This window comes from Manis pentadactyla, chromosome 10 (assembly GCF_030020395.1).
Source record: "Manis pentadactyla isolate mManPen7 chromosome 10, mManPen7.hap1, whole genome shotgun sequence".
Lineage (NCBI taxonomy): Eukaryota > Metazoa > Chordata > Mammalia > Pholidota > Manidae > Manis > Manis pentadactyla.
In genome coordinates this window covers 71,086,580-71,111,485 of record NC_080028.1, presented here as the reverse complement: position 1 = coordinate 71,111,485, position 24,906 = coordinate 71,086,580, and the positions used below count along the sequence as shown (strand labels likewise).

General features: G+C 38.3%; 1 protein-coding gene across 7 annotated transcripts in view; it reads right to left on the bottom strand.

Annotated features, from left to right (window-relative positions):
- PARN (poly(A)-specific ribonuclease) overlaps nt 1-24,906 on the bottom strand; it is a 188,574-nt gene that overhangs the window by 8,756 nt on the left and 154,912 nt on the right. For 4 of the 7 annotated variants that reach the window (XM_036917868.2, XM_036917873.2, XM_036917871.2 and 1 more), the window contains 2 exons: nt 557-750; nt 262-406 (listed from right to left, as the gene is read on the bottom strand). In XM_036917868.2, the coding sequence (XP_036773763.1) occupies nt 294-406; nt 557-750 (307 nt within the window). In that variant the 3' untranslated portion in view covers nt 262-293. Of the gene's footprint in view, nt 1-261; nt 407-556; nt 751-24,906 lie in introns of those variants that run through there. The other 3 variants (XR_008992103.1, XR_008992104.1, XM_036917869.2) reach the window with 2 other exon arrangements.

Here is a 24,906-nt window from a genome sequence, read left to right as displayed (position 1 = left end):
AGTCCCCCCTTTCTTCTTGGGGGATATGTTCCAAGACCCCCAGTACATGCCTGAAACTATAGACAGTACCAAACCCTACATATACTATGTTTTTTCTACATATTAAGTATCTATGATAAAGTTTAATTTCTAAGTTTGGCATAGGAAGAGATTAATAACAGTAATAAAATAGAACAATTATAGCAAGTATACAAATACACTGTAATAAAAGGTATGTGACTGTGGTCTTTTTCTCAAAATACCTTATTGTACTATACTCACCCTTCTCATGATGATGTGAGATGGCAAAATGCCTACGTGGTGGGATGGAGCAAAGGGAATGATGTAGGCATTGGGTGTGGTATTAGGCTACTATCGACCTGACAGCATGCCAGGAGAAGGATCACCTGCTTCCAGATGGGGCTGGCTGTGGACAACAGAAGCTATAGATAAGGGGACTACTGTACATAGGCTTTGCCTCCAACTGAAGCCCTGCAATAATTTCTCCCCCACATACGAGTTCCTAGAGCATTAAAGAGTACATGACTCAAGAATTTTACTGAGATCTAATACAAACCTGCTGGAGAAAGGTCCTTCTTCATTCTTTTTAATTTCTTGGCTTTTTTCCTTCCCTCTGAAAGTACTTCTGCACAGGAATCTGCCTGCTCAAGCTCAGTGTCAGAAATCTCCCCTGTTTCCCTGGCCTCTGGGCCAGCTTCTGTTTGAGTGGGACTCAGATTTCTCTTCCTTACTGTGCTGGTGGCCGTAAGACTGAAATGCAAACAGTGGAACAATGTGAAGATTAACAGGAAGACTAGCCTATAAAAATATTTTTATACTCTTAATTCTATTAACACTTAACTGATCAATATGAGCAGCTGTCACCTATAAGTGAAAGTTAAAGACCTTATAATGAACTGAATTCTACAAGTTTACCCAGACAAGCTTATTCAGAAGCAAGTTCTGTATTATGCTTGTGTACAGATATATACAAATCTAAACTGTTCTTTGAGCTAAAAAAACAAAATTTTAAAGAAAATTCCCTCTCTCTCTCGGTAGAGCTCTATAACAGAAGAGTAGAATAGAATAGTAGAGCTGCTGTAATGCAATAATGGTTGTGATGACATTAAATCAGAAGATAGCATCAGGGACTTCATAACTACCTGATGGGTTGAGAGCAGAAAAAGAGTTGTTGAGTGTTTTGGCTGTCACACTGCCTGTGCATTTAAATTCACTTACAGGGCATATCCCACCTTCATATAATTCTCTTCTGTCCCAAAAAGTTGACTTGTCAAATTTATAATTAAACCTGGCTTTATTTTCAAAGCTTTATTGGATTTGACATGTTGAATTAAATCAGATTACATGTCCTGGTTTTTCCTTAAGAAAAATACAGTCCCTGAAATATAACTTGACAAAAACAGAGACCACATGGCCAGTGTGAGTCCTATCTCCTCTAAATGGTTCAATGGTTCTTATAAATAGATTTTTTATTATAGCCCCCAAGTTATGAGAAGCATAAAAAAAATCAAGTCATTCCACTTAAGAGAGGCTATTCAAGTACAGAGGGGGGGGGGGCAGAGATGGGGAGAGAAGAGAATGTAAGCATATTCCTATTTAAGCCTTCCCTAGTAAGTGAATACTTTAAATGATACATATAAACAACTCTGGCTACCGGATTATTCAAGATCTTCCATGTCACTCCTGGACTCACATCTTCTCTGTATTTTACAGTTGTTCACTCATATGAAGAAGAATAAATTGCTTCCCTGGTGGTTCTCAGAAGCCACGGGAAACGGAACAGGGCTCAGAGCACATGACTCTTAGTCCAGCTGGCTTTCCATTTGTCCTCTTTTTTCCATCTATTATTTGCAGCTTTCTGAAGCATCTCTTTTATTGAGAGGATGTGGAGAAAAAGGGGATATCAACGGTAATATTTGGAGGAGTTATTAAAAATTCATGTTAAATTTACTGTTTAAAAACTGATTAACTCCTTAGAAAGGTTTTTTTAAAGACCAGAAAAATTTGGTTGGTTTCTGAAAATTCAGGAAGATAAGAAAACAGCAAGGACCCACTCTTCCATCACAAAAGGGGAAGAGACCAAAAATTCCTCTAAGCTCTAAATCCTGGAACCCGGTTGCCTCTGAGACATATAAATGTTTAATGAAAACTCAGCTGGAATTATCAGCATTAAAAATACTTCAAGAAATATTAAGTCCAGAAATAGCCCCAAATGCAAACAGAAACCTAGTGAACTATAAAGGTGGTGTCTCAAATTACCTGGACAAAGATGGATTGAAAAAAAAAAAGTGTTGGGACAACTGAAAAAGGATAAATTAGACTCATTCCTCACACCATACAGAAGAATAAAACCAAATGGATTAAATACCTGCATGAAAAAACTGCATCCATACAATACTAGAAGGGGTGAATTCCTCCAAAACCTGGTGTAGAAAGGCTTTCTTACTATGACTCACAATCCAGATGCAATGAAAAGCTTATAAATTTCACCTTGTAAAAATAAAAATCTTTCACATGGCAACATATAAGCAACGTAAAAAAATGAAATTGACAAGCCAGGAGAAAATACTGTTAACATATATCACAGCTACAAATAACTAAGTATACAAATAACTGTCAAATAACTGAAGAGGGGAAAAAGAAAAGACCCAAAAATTCTATAGAAAAATGGGCAAAGCTATGAACTCACTCTTACGGAAGGTAATGTAGCAATATCCAACAAAATTACATATTCATTTAGTCTCTGTGCCAGCAATTCCACTTCTAGGAACTTAGAAGGCACACTGCCAAGAATGCAAAACTACATATGCACATGGTTTTTTATTGCAGCTTTATTTGTAATTATAAAACACTGTCAAGTACCTAAATGTGTAAGCATAGGAAATAGGTTAAATAAACTATGGTACATGTAACCAATGAAATACTAAGAAGTTAGAAGAGAGAAGATGTCGAAGAACTGACATGGAATGATTTCCAGTGAAAAAAGCGAAGCACAGAAGAGCAATTTATGAACCCAGTATCGCAGTCTTGGGTGGGGTGTGGGAAGAATTGTGAAACAAATCCTGAACTCTTTAGTGGGTTTGTGCCTGCAGTTGAAGGAGTGAAGCAATTCTGAAAATACTTAGATGCACTGTAGTATTGAGCAAATCAGTAAATGTGCTGAAGCTGCTGGGAGACAGACATACAAATACTGGAATGGGGGAAGGCAAGGAAGGGCCCATGAGGATGGAATGGAATTAGGTGTTAAGAGTTTGGGCTTGTGGTTTCTAAAATAAATATGTGTGTATGTGCATATTTATGCATGTGTATGGCATAGATGCATGGGCATGTATGTATATATATCCATGCACATATTTTCCAGCTCTGTCCACTGAAAGGCCCTAGAAACAAAGAAACCCCAACAGCAATGAGCACATCTAGTGTCCAGATCTTAATTTCTAATATCATACCCCACTAAAACAACCAGGCTCCTCAAAGAAGTGGCTGATCTTACGGTTGGGGTAAAGGAGGTACAAAATGAGTCTGGAACATCTCACAATACCAGAAAGTAGGAAACTGATCAAGAAATGATAGGGCATGTCACAGAGATGTAGGAACCAGTTGGAAAAGGCCCCCACTGGCCAGATATTTGAGCACAAAAATAATTAAAGGGCAATAATAAATTCTAAACCACTGAAAAAATAGCAGTCTATGGCTTTACATCAATATGTAACAAAGAGACACAGAGCTGCGCCTTAGAGCTCACTGCTGACTATGCAACGGTAAAGGTGGAAGGACACGGAGCTAGCAAATCCTACCTATGCAACCATCACACGAAGAATGGTTGAGGAAAAATCATCAACAGATGCTGAATCTGGGGAGCTATTCTGATGAAGAGTAGGCCATTTGCATGGTCTTAAAGTCAGAGACCAACACCCTGAGAAGGACACATCACTTATGTAGTATTCTGGTCAAGACGGTACAACATGAATGTATAGAAACATCAGAAAAACCCAAATGAAAATCATTTTATTGAAAAAAATGTATATGGAGGGACTGGTGTTCTTCAAAAATGTCAGTCACTGATGGAGAGATAAGAAAACTAGATGCAACACCATTATCAGAGAATGGATCTCACACTGGAGGGGAAAGGCCATAAAGTTAATGTTGGATCAAATAATAAAACCGGGATATGAACAGTAGATCTGAGTGCAATGTTAAATGACTGAAGTTGATAACTGTACTACAGTTGTGTAAGAAAATATCCTATCTTAGATTATTTAGGGATAAAGGACCATGAGGCATCTATCCTCTCAGATGGCTCAGAAAAAAGTAAGTGCGTTGAGGGGGTGGGAGGAGATGGAGCAAAAAAGGGAGAGAGGGAGAGAGAGAGAATACAATACAGAATGGTGTGAGCAAGCAGATGAGGGAGGGAGGAAGAGAGGGCATGTGCTCGAAGCAGAAAACTAAGAGCAAAATACTAACAACAGATGTGTCTGGATAAAGAGTACAGGGGTGTTCTATGTAATATCTGTGTGGCTTTTTTAAAGTTTGAAGTCTTTTCCAAGTTAAAATTTAAAAAAGAGAATTACTAGGGATACTTGAGAAGCATGATGCATAACAAAGAAAAGTGAATCTCCCTGAGAGATATATTCTGATGTCCAGTGTGACATGATGTAGGACTTAAGTGTATGTGCTTAAACATGACTAATAAATGTACCATCAACCAGGAATACATGGAGAGCTGCCTGGACCCTTAGCATGACGTCCCACCTGACACAGCTGAGCCGCCGGGCTCACCCCCTCGGTCAGCCTTGGTCTTCTCCTACAACGCCCTGGCTGTGCTGCCTCAGCGGCTCACCCCCCATAACCACTCTTACACCGACCTACTGCGCACTCACCCGCCTCCTTCATTCCACCCCAGCTGCCACTATTCCAGTTCTTTCCTCACCTACTGCCACTATGGACCCTTCCTATCTTGCCCCTAGAGTCTGAAAATAGGACCCAATCGATCAGTCCCTTCCTCTCCTCTTTCTAGCCTCCCTTCCCCTTCAAATCCGTTTCTTCCAATGGTGCCAAACTTCTTCCAAAAGGGTATCTGATCAACATATCCCCAGCTCGAAAACTTCTATGCTCGCCACTAAAACCTGTATTTAGCTGCACGGCACAGCAACCAGGACCCTCTGCCGTCTGGGCCCCGGTCGGCTTTTCCAGCCTTGTCTTCCATAAGGCAGTCAGCTGCCAGGCGGTTTATGTTCACCTTAGTGAACCCCACTGCAAGCACTCTTTCACAGATCCACTGTCTAAGCAGCATACCCTATTTAGCTTCTTAGCATACATCCTATTTTCCCCATTTCAGTGTTGCTGTTTGTGTCAAGACCCTCCCACCCATCTCCTGCTCAAATACCACTAGCCTCCAAGAATGCTTCCCAATTTCTTAGTATTTGCTTCCTTGCAAGCTTGTGTAACATTATCTGAAGGGGCTTTTAAGTAATCCATCCTTATTATTTATAATACATAAAAATTGGGAAGAGCACACATGTCTATCAGCAGGAGAAAGGCTAAACTGTGGAACAAGTATACAATGAAATAACAGTTCAGCATAAAACAATAAGGAACTACTGAAATATACAACAACATGGAGGAATCTCAAAAACATTCTAAGTGAATAAAGCCTTCACATAGAAGAGTGGGTATTTCACAATTCCATTTATATGGAATTCCAGAAAAGGCTAAACTATGGAGTAAAAATTCAGCGGTGGAGGTGGTGCTGGGGGGCAGACAGAGATTGGACGGGGGAACCCAAGGACCCTTTCTGGGTGATGCTAATGCGCTCTACTTTTAGAGGGGTACACTTGTGCCCAGACTCATACCTCAACATTAGGTGGACCCTACAAGGATGGGGATGGACTTTAATTTTGGCATTAATTGCAAATGATGATTTCGTAGATATTTACTGGTATACCTTATTTGTATCCTAACCATAGGTTACTGTGCTATTTTTGGCCAGCGAGGCCCATGAATCTGTAATGTTCCTCTTCACAAACATCTGAGAGTCTACAATGCATCAGGGACTATGCTAGAATTTTGGCTCTGCAAGGTTCTCATTTTTATACAATTTTTAAACATTTTCCCAATTAATTTACAAATATATGTCTTAGTTCTTAATCTGTAGACTGTTCTCAAATAAGAATCCTTTGCTTCTTAAAAAGGGCTGTTGTTTATTGGACAACTTGCCTGAGAAATCTCAGGTATGTGTGAAATTAACACCTTTCATATGCTTAAATACATATGTACATATAATATCCACACTAACATAAAATTTTCTCAACCATCACTCTCTAATAAAATAACAGCTGTGATTATATCCCATCTACCTTCATGGATTGATTTTTAAAGGTCAAAAGTCAAAATGAAAACCAGGCAAAACCACCTCCCATTAGTCTGAGCTCATTTTGCATGCAGAATTATGATGCACAAGGTGAGCTAGTTTATAATGAATATGAAGTGCACACTTAAATCCGCCAAAGAAGTGGTGATTGATTAAGAAATAAAATGTTGAGACATAACTTGGTATATCAAAACTGAACATTAAACCTTGATCAGCATTATATGGGAGATACAAACAGTAAGCCACACTAGTTACAATAGCTATTAGATCAAACTTGGACTTCTGGTGTAAGTTATTATTAACAATGGGGCAACTACAAATCAAATTTGTGAGGGTGAATATCTCCATTAACTTCCTCCTTTCAGTAGAAAAAAATGCCAAAGAAGGGTCATGTTTACAAGTTCCTACAAATATCTTTTTCTGTAAAACCAGAAAAATCTGGCTGCTCCATGAAATACTTTTCCTCTTTATTTTAATCTGAGTATCATTTACATACAATGAAATTCACTCAGTTTAAGTGTACAGTGTGGTTGATTTTTAGAATTGCATATAACCATGGAAGCAATACAACAATCAAGACCCAGAACAGTTCCCTTTCTCTATAAGGATTCCTTGTGCTACTTTGTACTCAATTCCCTTCCCAGGAACCATCAATCTGCCCGTAGTCCTTACAGCTCTGCCTTTTCTAGATGTTCACAAGGATGAAATCATACAGAATTTAATCTTTTGTGTTTGACTCTTTCACACAGCATAGTACCCTGAGAACCAACCACACAGCTGGAAGTATTAGTAGTTTATTCCTTTTATTACTGAGTAGTATTATTTCATAGTATCACTGTAGCACTAGTTGATGGATATTTGGGCTGCTTCCAACATTTTGCTATTATAAATAATAATACTATAAACATTCATGTAAAGTCTTTTCTGACCTTTTAAATATCATGGTAAAATACACATAACAGCAGGAGGAGCCAAGATGGCGGAGTGAGTAAGGCAGCAGAAATCTCCTCCCAAAACCATATATATTTTTGAAAATACAACAAATACAACTATTTCTAAAAGAGAGACCAGTGGATACAGTACAATAGCCAGGCTACATCTATATCTGCGAGAACTCAGCATCTCATGAAAGGGGTAAGATACAAGCTGCGGCTCGGCAGGACCCAAGCGCTCCCTCCACCCCAGCTCCCTGGCAGGAGGAAAGGAGTCAGAGCGGGGAAGGAGTGAAAGCCCAGGACTGCTGAAGAACCAGCTCTAGTAATCCACACCAGGAGTGCAGACACACAGTGCACGGTGTGCTGGATATTAGAAAACAGAAAAGCAAAATCTGAGAGCAGTTCCCTGTAACCGGCCCCCCTGGGACAAAAGAAAAGCAAGTGCTTTTTGAAAGTCTTAAAGGGGCAGGGACCACACAGCTGGATGGAATCGTCCCGGCACATGCAGCCCAGCAGTGGGAATCCCAGGGAACTCCACGTGCCCTAACCCACTGGGCGACAGCGCAGCTCTGAAGCCCCTCACAGCAATAAGCAGCCTGCCAGTCATTCCCCCCGGCCAGCACGGCCCCCAACACAGCAGCCCAGTAGCTTGAGAGTGGATGCATGAGCTGGTGGCGGCAGCAGCAGAGAAGCCAGGGAGCGGTGGTGCATGCCTATGGTGGCAGTGAAACAGCCCAGGAGCAGCTGCACCCCCAACAGCCGCCCAGAATCTCCTCCCGGCGTGCAGCTACCCAGGCCAGACCCAAAGGCCACCGCCAGCACGCAGCTTCCAGGGGCAGGCAGAGGGGTGCCGCTCTCGCAGGAACCCCCAGCTCACCTGCCACTCCCCACAGGGCTCTAGGATACCCTGACGGCGACTCCGCCCATGGCAGCTTAGGGGATTAACCTGGAGGCTGCTCCAGGAGTGTGGGTAACCGACACAGGCAGTGGAGAAGGGCAAGGCGACCAGCAAACAGGAGAGGACTTTGTTCTCCCAGCTGACACACATGCTACCTGCCTACAGCTACCTTTATCACCATGAAAAGGCAGAAGAATTTGGTCCAGTCCAGAATTACCCAGAGAACTCCTGAGAGAGGGCCTGGGGAGATAGACATAACCAATCTTCCTGAAAAATAATTCAAAATAAATGTCATAACCATGATGATGGACCTGCAGAGAAATATGTAAGAGCTAAAGGAGCAAGTAGGAAGGGAGAATACAGAAATAAAACAATCTCTGGAAGGACTTATGAGCAGACTGGATGAGGTGCAAGAGGCGGTTAAAGCAATAGAAATCAGAGAACAGGAATACAGAGAAGCTGAGGCAGAGAGAGATAAAACGATCTCCAGGAACGAAAGAATATTAAGAGAACTGTGTGAACAATCCAAATGGAACAATATTCGCATTATAGCAGTACCAGAAGAAGAAGAGAGAGAAAAAGGAATACACAGTGTCTTTGAAGAAATAATTGCTGAAAACTTCCCCAAACTGGGGGAGGAAATAGTCTCTTAGACCATCGAGGCCCACAGATCTCCCAACACAAGGGACCCAAGGAGGACAACACCAAAGCATATAATGATTAAAATGGCAAAGATCAAAGACAAGGACAGAGTATTAAAGGCAGCCAGAGAGAGAAAAAAGGTCACCTACAAAGGAAAACCCATCAGGCTATCATCAGACTTCTCAACAAAAACCTTACAGGTGAGAAGAGAATGGTATGATATTTTAATAAAATGAAACAGAAGGGCCTTGAACCAAGAATACTGTATCAGCACAATTATCATTTAAATGTGAAGGAAGGATTAAACAATTCCCAGACAAACAAAAGTTGAGGGAGTTTGCCGCCCATAAACCACTTCTACAGGATATTTTACAGGGACTGCTCTGGATGGAAGCACTCCTAAGGCTAAATAGATGTCACCAGAGAAAATAAAATCACAGTGAAGAAAGAAGACCAACCAAATACTAACTAAAGGCAAAAAATAAAATAAACTACTCACAAAAGCAGTCAAAGGAAACACAAAAGAGTACAGAATAAAACACCTAACATATAAAGGATGGAGGAGGAGAAATAAGAAGGGAGAGAAATAAAGAATCATCAGACTGTGTTTATAATAGCTTAATAAGAGAGTTAAGTTAGACAGTAAGATGGTAAAGAAGCTAACCTTGAACCTTCAGTAACCATGAATCTAAACCTGCAATGGCAACAAGTACATATCTTTCAATAATTAACCTAAATGTAAATGGACTGAACGTACCAATCAAAAGACACAGAGTAATAGAATGGATAAAAAAGCAACACCCATCTATATGGTGCTTACAAGACACTCACCTCAAACCCAAAGACATGCACAGACTAAAAGTCAAGGGATGGAAAAAGATATTTCATGCAAACAATAGGGAGAAAAAAGTAGCTGTTGCAGTACTTGTATCAGACAAAATAGACTTCAAAACAAAGAAAGTAACAAGAGATAAAGAAGGATATTACATAATGATAAAGGGGTCAGTCCAACAAGAGGATATAACCATTATAAATATATATGCACCCAATACAGGAGCAACAACATATGTGAAACAAATACTAACAGAATTAAAGGAAGAAATAGAATGCAATGCATTCATTCTAGGAGACATCAACACAACACTCACTCCAAAGGATAGATCCACCAGACAGAAAATAAGTAAGGACACAGAGGCACTGAACAACACAGTAAAACAGATGGACTTAACAGACATCTACAGAACTCTACACCCAAAAGCAACAGGATACACATTCTTCTCAAGTGCACATGGAACATTTTCCAGAATAGACCACATACTAGGCCACAAAAAGAGCCTCAGTAAATTCAAAAAGATTGAAATTCTACCAACCAACTTCTCAGACCACAAAGGCATAAAACTAGAAATTGTACAAAGGAAACAAAAAGGCTCACAAACACATGGAGGCTTAACAACATGCTTCTAAATAATCAATGAATCAATGACCAAATTAAAACAGAGATCAAGCAATATATGGAGACAAATGACAATGACAGCTTAAAGCCCCAACTTCTGTGGGACACAGCGAAGGCAGTTATAAGAGGAAAGTATATAGCAATCCAGGCCTATTTAAAGAAGGAAGAACAATCCCAAATGAATAGTCTAAATTCACAATTATTGAAACTGGAAAAAGAAGAACAAATGAGGTCCAAAGTCAGCAGAAGGAGGGACATAATAAAGATCAGAGAAGAAATAAATAAAATTGAGAAGAATAAAACAATAGAAAAAATAAATGAAACCAAGAGCGGTTCTTTGAAAAAATAAACAAAATAGATAAGCCCCTAGCCAGACTTATTAAGAGAAAAAGAGAATCTACACACATCAACAGAATCAGATATGAGAAAGGAAAAATCACAACAGACTGCACAGAAATACAAAAAATTATTAGAGAATACTATGAAAATCTATATGCTAACAAGCTGGAAAACCTAGAAGAAATGGACAACTTCCTAGAAAAATACAACCTTACAAGACTGACCAAGGAAGAAACACAAAATCTAAACAGACCAATTACCAGCAATGGAATTGAATCAGTAATCAAAAAACTACCCAAGAACAAAATCCCACGCCAGATGGATTTACTGCTGAATTTTATCAGACATATAGAGAAGACATAATACCCATTTTCTTTAAAGTTTTCCAAAAAAATAGAAGAGGAGGGAATACTTCTAAACTCATTCTATGAAGCCAGCATCACTCTAATACCAAAACCAGGCAGAGACCCCACCAAAAAAGAAAATTACAGACCAATATCCCTGATGAACATAGATGCAAAAATACTCAATAAAATATTAGCAAACTGAATTAAAAAATACAGCAAGAGGATCATACACCATGATCAAGTGGGATTCATCTCAGGGATGCAAGGATGGTACAACATTAGAAAATCCATCAACATCATCCACCACATCAACAAAAAGAAGGACAGAAACTACATGATCATTTTCATAGATGCTGAAAAAGGATTCGACAAAATTCAACATCCATTTATGATAAAAACTCTCAACAAAATGGGTATACAGGGCAAGTACCTTAACATAATAAAGGTCATATATGACAAACCCACAGCCAACATCATACTTAACAGAGAGAAGCTGAAAGCTTTTCCTCTAAAATCGGGAAGAAGACAGGGATGCCCACTCTCCCCACTGTTATTCAACATAGTACTGGGGGTCCTAGCCACAGCAATCAGACAAAAAACAAAGCAATAGAAGGCATCCAGATTGGTAAAGAAGAAGTCAAACTGTCACTATTTGCAGATGACATGATAGTGTACATAAAAACCCTAAAGACTCCATTCCAAAACTACCTGAACTAATATCTGAATTCAGCAAAGTTGCAGGATACAAAATTAATACACAGAAACCAGTTGCTTTCCTATACACTAACGATGAACTAACAGAAAGAGAAATCAGGAAAACAATTCCATTCACAATTGCATCAAAAAGAATAAAATACCTAGGAATAAACCTAACCAAGGAAGTGAAAGACCTATACCCTGAACACTACAAGATACTCTTAAGAGAAATTAAAGAGGACACTAACAAATGGAAACTCATCCCATGCTCTTGGCTAGGAAGAATTAATATTGTCTAAATGGCCATCCTGCCTAAAGCAATTTACAGATTCAATGCAATTCCTATCAAAATACCAACAACATTCTTCAATGAACTGGAACAAATAGTTTTAAATTTCATATGGAACCATAAAAGGCCCCGAATAGCCAAAGCAATCCTGAGAAGGAAGAATAAAGCAGGGGGCATCTCACTTCCCAACTTCAAGCTCTACTACAAAGCCACAGTAATCAAGACTATTTGGTACTGGCACAAGAACAGAGCCACAGACCAGTGGAACAGAATAGAGAGTACAGATATTAACCCAAACATATACGGTCAATTAATATACGATAAAGGAGCCATGGACATACAATGGGGAAATGACAGCCTCTTCAACAGCTAGTGTTGGCAAAACTGGACAGCTACATGTAAGAGAATGAAACTGGACCACTGTCTAACCCCATACACAAAAGTAAACTCGAAATGGATCAAAGACCTGAATTTAAGTCATGAAACCATAAAACTCTTAGAAAAAAACATAGGCAAAAATCTCTTGGACATAAACATGAGCTACTTCTTCATGAACATATCTTCCCGGTCAAGGGAAACAAAAGCAAAAATGAACAAGTGGGACTATATCAAGCTGAAAGCTTCTGTACAGCAAAGGATACCATCAACAGAACAAAAAGGCATCCTACAGTATGGGAGAATATATTCATAAATGACAGATCCGATAAAGGGTTGACATCCAAAATATATAAAGAGCTCATGCACCTCAACAAACAAAAAGCAAATAATCTAATTAAAAAATGGTAGGAGGAGCTGAACAGACAGTTCTCTAAAGAAGAAATTCAGATGGCCAACAGACACATGAAAAGATGCTCCACATCACTAGTCATCAGAGAAATGCAAATTAAAACCACAATGAGATATCACCTCACACCAGTAAGGATCGCCACCATCCAAAAGACAAACAACAACAAATGTTGGCGAGGTTGTGGAGAAAGGGGAACCCTACTACACTGCTGGTGGGAATGTAAACTAGTTCAACCATTGTGGAAAGCAGTATGGAGGTTCCTCAAAAAGCTCAAAATAGAAATACCATTTGACCCAGGAATTCCACTTCTAGGAATTTACCCTAAGAATGCAGCAGCACAGTTTGAAAAAGACGTATGCACCCCTATGTTTATCGCAGCACTATTTACAATAGCCAAGATATGGAAGCAACCTAAGTGTCCATCAGTAGATGAATAGATAAAGAAGATGTGGTACATATACACAATGGAATACTATTCAGCCATAAGAAGAAAACAAATCCTATCATTTGCAACAACATGGATGGACCTAGAGGGTATTATGCTCAGTGAAATAAGCCAGGTGGAGAAAGACAAGTCGCAAATGATTTCACTCATCTGTGGTGTATAAATAAGAACAAAGAAAAAACTGAAGGAACAAAACAGCAGCAGACTCACAGAACCCAAGAATGGACTAACATTTACCAAAGGGAAAGGGACTGGGGAGGATTGGTGGGAAGGGAGGGATAAGGGTGGGGGGAAAGAAAGGGGGCATTACAATTAGCATGTATAATGTGGCGGGGGGCACGGGGAGGGCTGTGCAACACAGAGAAGACAAGTAGTGATTCTGCAGATTCTTACTATGCTGATGGACAGTGACTGTAATGGGGTTTGTGAGGGGTACTTGGTGATGGGGGGAGTCTAGCAAACATAATGTTCCTCATGTAATTGTAGATTAATGATACCAAAAAAAAATACACATAACATAAAACCTACCAACTCAATGATTTTTAAGTGTATGGTATTACATGTACAATTAGTGGTAGTAAGTACATTTATATTATTAGGCAACCATCACTCCCATCCATCTTCAGAACTCTTCATCTTGTGAAACTGAAACTCTATACTCATTCAACAATACCTTCCCTTTACCCTTTCCCTATCAAACCCTGGTAACCATCATTCGTTCTGTTTCTATGAATCTTGATTACTCTCGTAGATACCTCATATATGTGGAATCATACTATATTTGTCTTGTGACTGGCTTATTTCACTTAGCATAATGTCAACAAGGTTCATTCATGTTGTAGCATGTGTCAGAATTTCCTTTCTTTTAAGGCTGAATAATATTCTACTGTATGTATATACTACATTTTGCTTATCCACTCATCTATCAATGGACACTTGGGTTGCTTCCATGTTTAAGCTGAGACTAATGCTGCCATGAACATGGATGTAAGAATATCTCTTCAAAATGTTGCTCTCAACTCTCTTGGGTATATACCAAGAAGTGGAATTGTTAGGTCATACAGTGAATCTATTTTTAGTTTTCTGAGAAACCATCATACTGTTTTCTACAGCAGCTGCATCACTTTACATTCTCGCCAACAGTGTTCAAAGTTCCAATTTCTCCACATTCTTGCTAACACTTGTTATTATTATTATTATTTTTTTATGGTAGCCATCCTAGTAAGTATGAATTGGTATCTCTTTGTGGTTTGGGTTTTGTTTTCTTTTGTTTTTTGTTTTTATTGCAGTACAGTTCATATACTCACTGTGGTTTTGATTTGCATTTCCTTCATTATTAGTGAGGTTGAGAATCTTTTCATGTGCTTATCTATTCGTATAACTTCTTTGGTGCAATGGCTATGCAACTTCCTTGCCCATTTTAAAATCAGATTGTTTGTTTTTTTGTTGCTAAGTTTTAGTTCTCTATATACTCTAGATATTAATCCCTTCTCAGATGTGTAATTTGAAAATACTTTCTCCTGTTCTGTGGGTTGACTTTTCACTGTCATGTCCTTTGATGCACAAATTTTCCTGAGGTCCAATTTGTCCATTTTCTTTTATTGTCCTTGTCTTTGGTGTCACATCCAAGAAATCACTGCCAAATGCAAAGTTGTGAAGCTTTCCCCCTGTGTTGTCTTCTTTGATTTTTATAATTTTATAATTTTTATAATTTTACCTATTTAGTTTTTTTATTCAGTTTGAGTTAGTCTTTGTATATGGTGTTAGGTAAGTGTTCAGCTTCATTCTTTTGCATGTGGATGTCCAGTTTACTCAACACAATTTGTTGAATGGCTGTCCTTTCCCCATTGAATGGTCTTGGCACCCTGGTTGAAAATCACCTGACTGTATATGTGAAGGTTTATTACTGGGTTCTCTGTTCTAATCCATTGGTCTAGATCTATATAGCTCTCTTTATGCCAATCTTAAACTGTTTTGAGTACCTTAACTTACTAGTAAGTTTTTAAATTAGAAAGTGTTGTCCATCCCCTGAGATTTTATATAAATTTTAGGATAGATTTTTCTATTTCTGCAAAAAATATCACTGACATTTTGATAGGAATTGTACTGAGTCTGTAGATCACTTTGGTTACTGTTGGCACATTAACAACGTTAAGTCTTCAAAAAAATCCATGAACATGGGGAATCTTTTCACTTATTTAAATTTTCTTTAATTTCCTTCAGCAATATTTTATAGATGGTAGGAGAGAGCCACCTTTCTCTGTTTTTCTCTTCTTACAAAGGCACTAATCCCATCATGAGGCCCCTAACCTCATAACCTCATCTAATTCTAATTATCCTCCCAAGGCTCCTAATACCATCACACTGGGGGTAGAGCTTCAACATATGATTTTAGGTATTACGAGGGAACATAAATTAGTCCACAGCACAAGATCACTAGAGCTTTTTCTCCCTCTTTTCTTCTAGATATGTTATGGTTTTAATTCTTAACTTTAGGTCCACAAGTCATTTCAAGTTCACTATGTGTATGGTGTGACCTAAGAGTAGAAGTTCATGTTTTTACATACCACTACCTAATTGTTTCAGAACTATTTCTTGATGGAACTAAATTTTCTTACTCGGTTATGAGCACCTTTTTTAGACATTTTTATTAACCTTTTAATAAATTCCTGAAGTTATTAATATTTAGGATTTCAGAGAATAAGAAATCAGAATTTCTGAATCATAAATTATTCTATATTTTTCATAGCACTTTACTATGTGTCTTTAAATAATAATGAGTTATCATAAACAGTGAATCACTTTTCTGTAGTAAGGTTATATTAAAAGTTTCAGGGGTTAAGTTCAGTGAAGTACTATGTAATAATAAACACATGGTTACTAATATTATGAACTAATATACTGTGACAACAATAATATACAAAAATAACCTCTACCTGATCTAGATGTTCAGTAACAGACAACATTAAAAGAATAAAACAGCAAAACAGCAGCAGACTCACAGAACCCAAGAATGGACTAACAGTTACCAAAGGGAAAGGGACTGGGGAGGATGGGTAGGAAGGGAGGGATAAGAGGGGGGGGGCGGAGAAAGGGGACATTACGATTAGCATGCATAATGTGTGTGTGTGGGGCACGGGGAAGGCTGTACAGCACAGAGAGGACAGGTAGTGATTCTATAGCATCTTACTATGCTGATGGACAGTGGCTGCAATGGGGTATGTGGGGGGAACTTGGTGATGAGGGGAGTCTAGTAAACATAATGTTCCTCATGTAATTGTAGATTAATGATACCAAAAAAAAAGAGAATAAAACATTAGCACTGAATGGATGCCCAATAAATATTTAAAAATTGAAAGCTATCACAAATGTTTAATATTTAAAGTTATTCTTATATTTAGAACACACAAGCATTAACTGCTAATATCTGTCTTGTGACAAATAGTACAGATGTACAAGAGTTTCTTTCATGGTGCTGATATTGTGAAGAGTTTCTTTCAATTTTTCTGAGTGTCCAAAGCAAATACAAGCTGGGTGTTTGACTACATATTGCTTCCTATAAGCTCATTTCCTTCTTTAGGGATGAAAATATTTTGTCTACTTGCCTTGAATTTGGTTTTGCTTTTAAAATTTATATAGCTTGTCCTAATTCAGATTTTAGATCAGCTGATTTCACAATGGAGTATTCCACAATGACATTTACATCTTCCCTTTGCATTTCTTCCCAAAAAGTGTTTACAAAACTATAGCTCCTGGAAAATATTCAAACACTGAAACACTACTGGATTCTATTAAGAGAATGTAACATTTGGATATCCTAGCAAGGTTAACAGCACTGCTACACAGAAACATGGTTCAAAACTGTCAATTCAAGGACTGCTTCCAAAACTTTTTATTTCTTAGAACAAGATTCACAGGATTTTTATGAAGTACACTGATATGTGTAAACCCATTAGCGTATTTTTTATTTGTAAGAATTGCTTACCATTAGCAGTAGCAGGTCATGAACAACTTTAACAACATGGCAACAGTTACAAGCAAGAATGACTGATTTGATCATGGCCTTTCTCTCCTATATACTCATCCTGGTTTAGAAACGTTGGCCTTAACCTTTAATATTGATTCCACTCTTGCTTCAACTTCATGTCAGTGGATTCCTCTGAACCAGTAGTGTCTATGTTGATAGTTAAACTTTAATTCCCACAGATGTTTTTCTTTTTCCTGATTTCTCAATGATTTTTCTCATGATTTACAAAAAACACAAATGTCGTTAGAAATGCTGGTAAGGAATTCCTGCATGGCAACACTATCGGAAATCAACTTATCAAAAATGTGTGGTTGTATTTATAGACTTTCTGCTTTGTTTCCTTATCTTATGCCAGTATCACACTATTTTTATTCCTATAGCTTAATAGTAAGTCTTGAAGTCAGAGTAGGTCCTTTAGTTGGCTGGGAGATTCATACTGCTGGATAAAGTAACAGCCACCTTTCATTTGAAAGGCCTGCCCACTTTACAAAATTTTCTCATTTGATACTGGTGTGTGACCATTTGAAGATGACCTTTTCATTCCCACTTTACAGGGAAGAAACCTCATCTTCAGAATAGGTGACTTCCCCCAGGTCGTTAAGCTGGTTATGTAGCTCTGAGATTGTCCTTCCTCCCAGGCAGGGCTTTTTGACCTGCTTCAGAGCCTCCTCCCCACCCCCATCGTCCCAGGCCAGTTCTGACTGTGCAGGTCTCACCTTGGAAGGGCTTCCATGACACCCTGAGGAGCACAAGCCACTGATCACCTGTAACATTCATCCCTGTACCTTTTCGTTTTCCTCCTACTACTCATCTCTGCCTGTGCTTCTTATTTCTTTACTCTCTGCCTCTAGAATGTAAGTTCAGTGAGAGCAGGAGCTCACACTCCAGGATGACCATGGGTTTCTCAGCACCTGGCACAGGGCCTGCAGTCACTGTCCTCTGCAGTCAAGGTCTGTTGAGTGGATGAAATAAATGCAGTAAGGGAATGCTTCCCTCCAAAAGCTGTAAGGCAAATGACAAATACCAAATGGCTTGTTTTGTCCTAAATTACATATAATAACATGGTTTACATTCTGGTATATGTATGGATAAAAACACATTCCCTACTAGATGGAGTTAAGAGAAAGAAGGAATGTCCCACTGTGCAAACTAATGCACACAGCAAAATGAACTGGAAAAATCTGGGGAAATGGGAGCTAGAATGCATTTTTATTATTTCTACGCTCTCATGCTAAATTCAGATTCCATGAGCATGACTGTTTCTGTGTTTTTGAGCATGATCCGGGTGGATGAGAGGAGCAAGATTGCCTACGATCAATTCAGAAGGCAGTCCCTTGGAGACTGCTGATAAACTGTGATTCTCTATTTTAATAAAGAATTGAGTTTGAAGCAAAAGTATTGTTAACTAAGGTATGCCAGTGTAACAGCTATGCAGGAAAAAGGACATTCCTTGTGGAATGGGAGTATAGGGGGGACAGGGATGAAAGGAGAGAATATATAAATGAATGTGCTCAGTCGTAGATATAAGGTTTATTTGTAAATATGAGATTGGCCTAAATGAGGGAAAAGTTTGTTCTGGGTTACAAAGAATCAATGGCATTCAATCAGAATATTTTTTACAAGGATCTGGTTTGAACCAGGTTAAACAATCTGCTATTGCTAACTCACTTTAATTCAACATAGAAAACATTAACTGATGACAGAAATCAAAGAAATTAATACTAATTCCTAAATTAAGAACTTACATTCAATATACAATTAATTGCAAATGAATGCAGAACATCTGAAATTTTCAGCAGCTATGATGAAATTTACTTGTGTACTAAAATTTACTTTTGGCTCCGAAAAAAGGATTTACTAATCAAATCAAAACAAAATAACTCCCTCCCATGCCCAAAGCCCAAATATTTTAGAAAAGAAACCGCTTTTTAAAAGTTTCCAGAAAGTTAAACATTACTAACTGAGCGCACATATTTACCTACAGAGGTATAAATAACTTGACAAAGGCACAGAGAACAGGTGAGGCAGCATCAGAGGGGGGGTGTCAACTCCCTTTGGAGACCCTCCCTCTGGAGATGACAAACAGGGAGAAAGACAAAGAACTCTGTATAGAGAAGGAAACAGAAATCTAAGGGTTGTGAAAGGCTGATTTACCCAATGGAGCCCTGCAACGTCTCAGCAAATAACAGGCACCAGATTCCCAAAGCAAGTAGATGATAACGACTGGGGCTTTGTCAGCAGGTGGCAAGTGTACTGGGATCTCCAACCCCAACCCCGGAAGCCAAGGACCAGCATTCCCCTAGGCCAGCAGGAACTGGACAGGAGGCTGAACCTCTGGAGAAACTGATCTTCTCATAGAGGTGCCAAATCCAGTAGCAGAGACTGAGTCTGAGGAGGGCAGTAACTAACAGGGGAAGCAGCACTCCCCACATAATGGGAAGAGAGGCCTCCAGCTCCAGTCAGTCCCCAGAGCACCAGCAGTCAGGCTTACCTCTTCCAAGCTACAAACCAGAAAATCATTCTCAGAAAAAACTTACAGCTAATACCATATTTAATGCTGAAAGCTTTTTGCCCTAAGATCAGGAACAAGACACTGATGATGGCTGTCACTACTTCTATTCAACACTGTACTAGAAACCCTAGCCAGTGCAGTGAGACAAGAGGAAGGAAGAAAATATGGTCCACTGGGAAGAGAGAGATACCTTTATTTGCCTAAACAGAAAATACCAAATAGTCTACAAAACATTATCAGAACTAGTAAGTGAATTTAGTAAGTTCCATGGACACAAGGTCAAAACATATAAATCAATTTTATTTCATTATATAGCAATGAATGACTATAAATTAAGCTTTAAAAACATATGACTTACAATAGTGTCAAAAAGCAAAATACTTAGGGACAACTCTAATAAAGCATATGTAAAATCTGTATACTGAAAACTAAAATACACTGATGAGAAAAGTCAAAGAAAACCTAAATAAGGGAAAAGATTAAACCATGTTCATGAGTTGGAAGACTCAATAGTTAAGGTGTTAATTCTGCATAAAATGATCTATATATTCAACACAATCCCAATCAAGGTCCTAGCAAGGCTTTTTGTATAAATCAACAAACTGACTCTAAACTTTTTTGTGGAAAAGTGAAGGACTCAGAATAAACATTTTTATAAGAACAACAAGGTTGGAGGTTGGAAGATTTAGTGTCTGATTTCAAGATTCACTATAAAGCTATAGTCATCAAGACATTGTAGTACTGGTGAAAGGATAGACACACAGGTCAATGGAAGAGTCTGGCTACAGACCCACATGCATATCTGGCCAACTGGTTTTTGACAAAGGAGTCAAGGAAATTCAATAAAGAAAGGATAGTCTTTTCAAAAATGGTGCTAGGAAAAATGGACATCTGTATGCAAAAGATGAACACATACCTATGCTTTACACTTTTATAAAAATCAACTTGACTGGACTTGTCATGGGAATGAAGGAGATATCTAAGCTGGCCTGTGCATACAGTAAAACAACAAATTTGACTGGATCTATACTGTTGGAACTCAACCAAGAATTAGGAGAAGTGCAAATTGTAGCGCTCCAAAATCTTACAACTACAGACTATTTACTGTTAAAAGAACATATGGGATGTGAACAGTCCCCAGGAATGGGTTGTTTTAATTTGTCTGATTTCTCTCAGACTGTTCAAGTTCAGTTGGACAATATCCACCATATCATAGATAAGTTTTCACAAATGCCTAAGGTGCCTAACTGGTTTTCTTGGTTTCACTGGAGATGGCTGGTAATTACAGGTATGCTTTGGTTATGTAACTATACTCCTATTATGTTAATGTGTGTGCGCAATTTAAGTAGTAGCTTAAAACCTATACATGCTGAAGTTACTCTACAAGAAGATATGTCAAAGAAATAATCAATCTTCCCATGTTTTCTTCCGCCTGCTACTTCTATAGCTTTTCTTCTTCCTTCCTAATTACAACCCTTAAATAGAATTCGTGCCTCATATCAAATTTACCGAGTATCATAATTCTTCCAAGTGGTAAAGATACCTCAAGACAAATGCTGGGCATAGAAGCTACAGGGCATAAATATGCAAAGAAATAAAAAGCTAACCATTTCTAACAATAAGGCTTCTCTCTCACTTACCAACTTTACATTTCCCTGTATGGCCCCGGAAGATGACTGGTTAGCCAGAGATGGGTAAGATTCCTCAAGGGAGGAACAACCTAAGACAGGCACAGTCGCAGGGGGGTCATCAGGTGAGAAATTGGGGACCAACAGAGGTGAGGCTTAGAACCTCACCCCCCCTGTTCTGAGAGAAATCTTCTGCATCCGTGGATGTTTTATTGCCCTTGTCTAGCTTGGATTAACACACAGTCTACAGGCACACACCTGATCATCTACATTTGCTCCCTTACAACACTAAACTATGTTTTCTACCTTTATCTTGTATCTACCTACCACTTCAGCATTTTATTAAAAATAATAATAATAAAGAGAGAAATGTGGTATCCACATATAAATCAAGTATAAAAATCAAATGAGTATTCATATTTGAACTGACTGTTTATAGTTCATAATGCATGAGCAAAACCGAAAGTTTCTGTGATGACTGCCCTTGTACTGTTCACCATGTAACTTATTCACTATGTAAGAATTTGTTCTCCATATAAGAACTTGTTTGTTATGCCTCAGAAGATTGGAGACTGACAAAAATTAGGCTTGGGGTGGATTAATGATTGTGCATTGAGCACTGACTCCCCTATACAGAATTTTATTGTTGTTAACAACCATTTGATCAATAAATATGAGAGATGCCCTCACAAAAAAAAAAAAGTACACACTTAGAATGGTAAAATAAATAAGTAACCGGGATGTAATGTATAGCATAAGGAATATAGTCAAGATATTGTAACAGCTTGGTATGGTGATAGCTGGAACCTAGAATTGTCATGTATATAAATGTTGAATCACTATGTTGTACACCTGAAACTAATGTAATGTAATACTGTGTGTCAACTACCCTTCAATAAAAAATAATTATCTACAAAAAAAAAAAAAAATCAACTTGAAATGGATCATATACCCAAACATAAAATTATAAAACTTATAGAAAAATAGGAAAATCTTTGTGACCCTACTTTAGGCAAAGATTTCTTAGGTATATCACATAAAACACAAGCCATAAAGAAAAGCAAAAGCCTCAGAGAAAGGATACATAATTACAAAGCCAGCTTCTCACAATCAGAGAAAAGAGAAAAGCCATCAATAAGGTCTGCTTCCATAGTCAGGGCTTCTTATCCCTTTTAAGTCATTCTTAAATAGTGAATGGCCAAAAATAGTCAAACGTTTGAAGAAAGCCTTCAACATGAGAGACAGAAACTAAAACAGACCAGTATACAGACAGAAAAAACTCTTGGGAAAACAAAGACAACGTAGGATGCTGAAGAAACTCCCTAAGAACTATAGGCAGTCCTTGCTTTGTATATGGTATAGGACCATAAAAATGACTGGACAAGCTTACCACAAATGCAAGTCAATCGATAAATAGAAAAAAATAAAAAAGTAGCAATAAGTACATTACTTGAAAAAATAAGGTAAATATCAAAAGAAAAAGCTGAAAGTAGTCGCCTCTAAGGGACAGAATAAGGGTAGCAGGGCACTGCTGCTTTTTATTATAAATTTTTGTATTATTTGGTTTTAAAAACCAATGTTCATATATCTCCCTGCAAATATTTTACAAGAAAAAAGTTGTCAAGGACTATACAATGATCCACTTAGCATGAAAAACTACTATACCAATAATGAATCATTACTTGCCTGGTTATGTTAAACGTGTATACTCAGCTCTGTTACTAACTGGCTTTGTGACATTGAATAAGACACAGCTTCTCTGACCTTCCAGTTCTCCTTTGTAAGGTCATGGAGGGTGGACTAGATCACTTGCAAGACCCTTCCAGCTCCAACAGTACATGGCTTTTATCCAGTAACTTTTGCTCACATAGTTATAGGTACCAGCTACCCTTTAAAAGAACATATCTACATTTCTTCAAAAAGTCTTACGATCTAGACTGGTCTTCAGTCTTCACTTGCATTCATCTGAATTAGTGTGGTATTACTGTATTCCATAGTTATTAGCGTTTGCAAGTAGAAATAACACCTAAGAAAAAATTCAAAGCCAGTTACCCAAACAACAGAATTGATAGCATTAGTATCTTAATCCTATGTTTTCAAGACATTCTATCTCTGGAAATCGTTATTTGGGGTTCTTTCTACTTTTCTTATAAACCCAGTAAACCCAACCCGAGAAGGAAAAAAACCTGTAATGTCAACTCGGCAGGCTCAAATTTGGAAGTAAACTACTCTTTCAACAAATGATGGTGAAGAAAGGAGATGGGTGGGGCTTTCATACTCGTGGAAGGACCCAGCTCTTCTTCTGTGCTTAGGCACTCAGCCTTTACCTGATGCCCACGGGAGCCAAATGACCAGGGCTGATGGAGACAGGGCAATGGTATGAAAGAAGAGGATAAAAAGGTGCTGAACATGCGGAGAATGCAACTCTAAATTCTAACAGTTTCATTACATTTGTTAGTTTAGCTATCCTAGCTGAACATTCACATCATATATTTAGTCAAATTAGGGTGAGATGACATCATTACCACTGATGATTTGATCTGATAAATCAACAGGGTATGATGGCTTTACCAGAAGGGAACATCGTATCAGCTCCCTCAGAACAGATGACCACCAACTAGATGTTCTGACACCAAGAAACCACACGCTTCTTCCATCTTGGACCCTTTTTTGAAGACCCTTTTGGGGGTAATTTGTGACTACAGCAAACTAGAAAGTAAGGCCCTCCAAGGATTTAGAATCACTAAGATGATGAACTAATGTACCGTGTGGGCATCCCCAAGGATTCCCCAATTCTTTTCATCAGATAGATGACAACTGATGTAATACTCAAAAAATGGCAGTCTGACTACTGATTTCTGTAGCATCATATGAGGCTGATTTCCTTTCAAATTATTTTCTCTTTAAAAATGTGTTAAGTGCGCATAAATGGTCTTCAGATTTGAAATATTCCAAGGCATCCATAAGGCATCGATCTACTCCCACCTTCATGCGGTTCCTTCAGTCAAAATAGCAGCTAAGAAAATAAAATACAGTGGACCCTAGTCTAATTATGAAAAAGAATGCCTTTAGCAAAAAGCAACTGGAAGTATTCATAGCATGGCTTTATATTGTTCAAGAGGGAAAAAGCAGTCTATATGTCTTCTCCAATAAGAAGATGGGAAGCAGACAGGTTCCTAGTGTGTTGTAGGTTCTTTTCATTCACTTAGTGAAACCCTTTCTTGAGTGACCACAAGGTATCATTTGTTAGCTGTTGGAATGCTAATATGAATAAACCAAAACACCAACTTAATTTTTTCACTTCCCACAGGAGTCCTTAAAATAAGGAGCTCCCAAGGATTGCAGGTAGTGTGAAAGACATCTTAGAAGGCATTCTTGATGGCAAGGAAAGATCACAAATGGACATATGAAGAGGAAACAGGCATTTTGGAAAAAGCAAGAATGGGATTTGGGGTAAAAGAGATGAGAGCTTGAATCTGGGTTCTATCATGTACTGGCTTTGTGATTCTGGGCAAGTTCCTAGCCTCTGTGAGTCTCT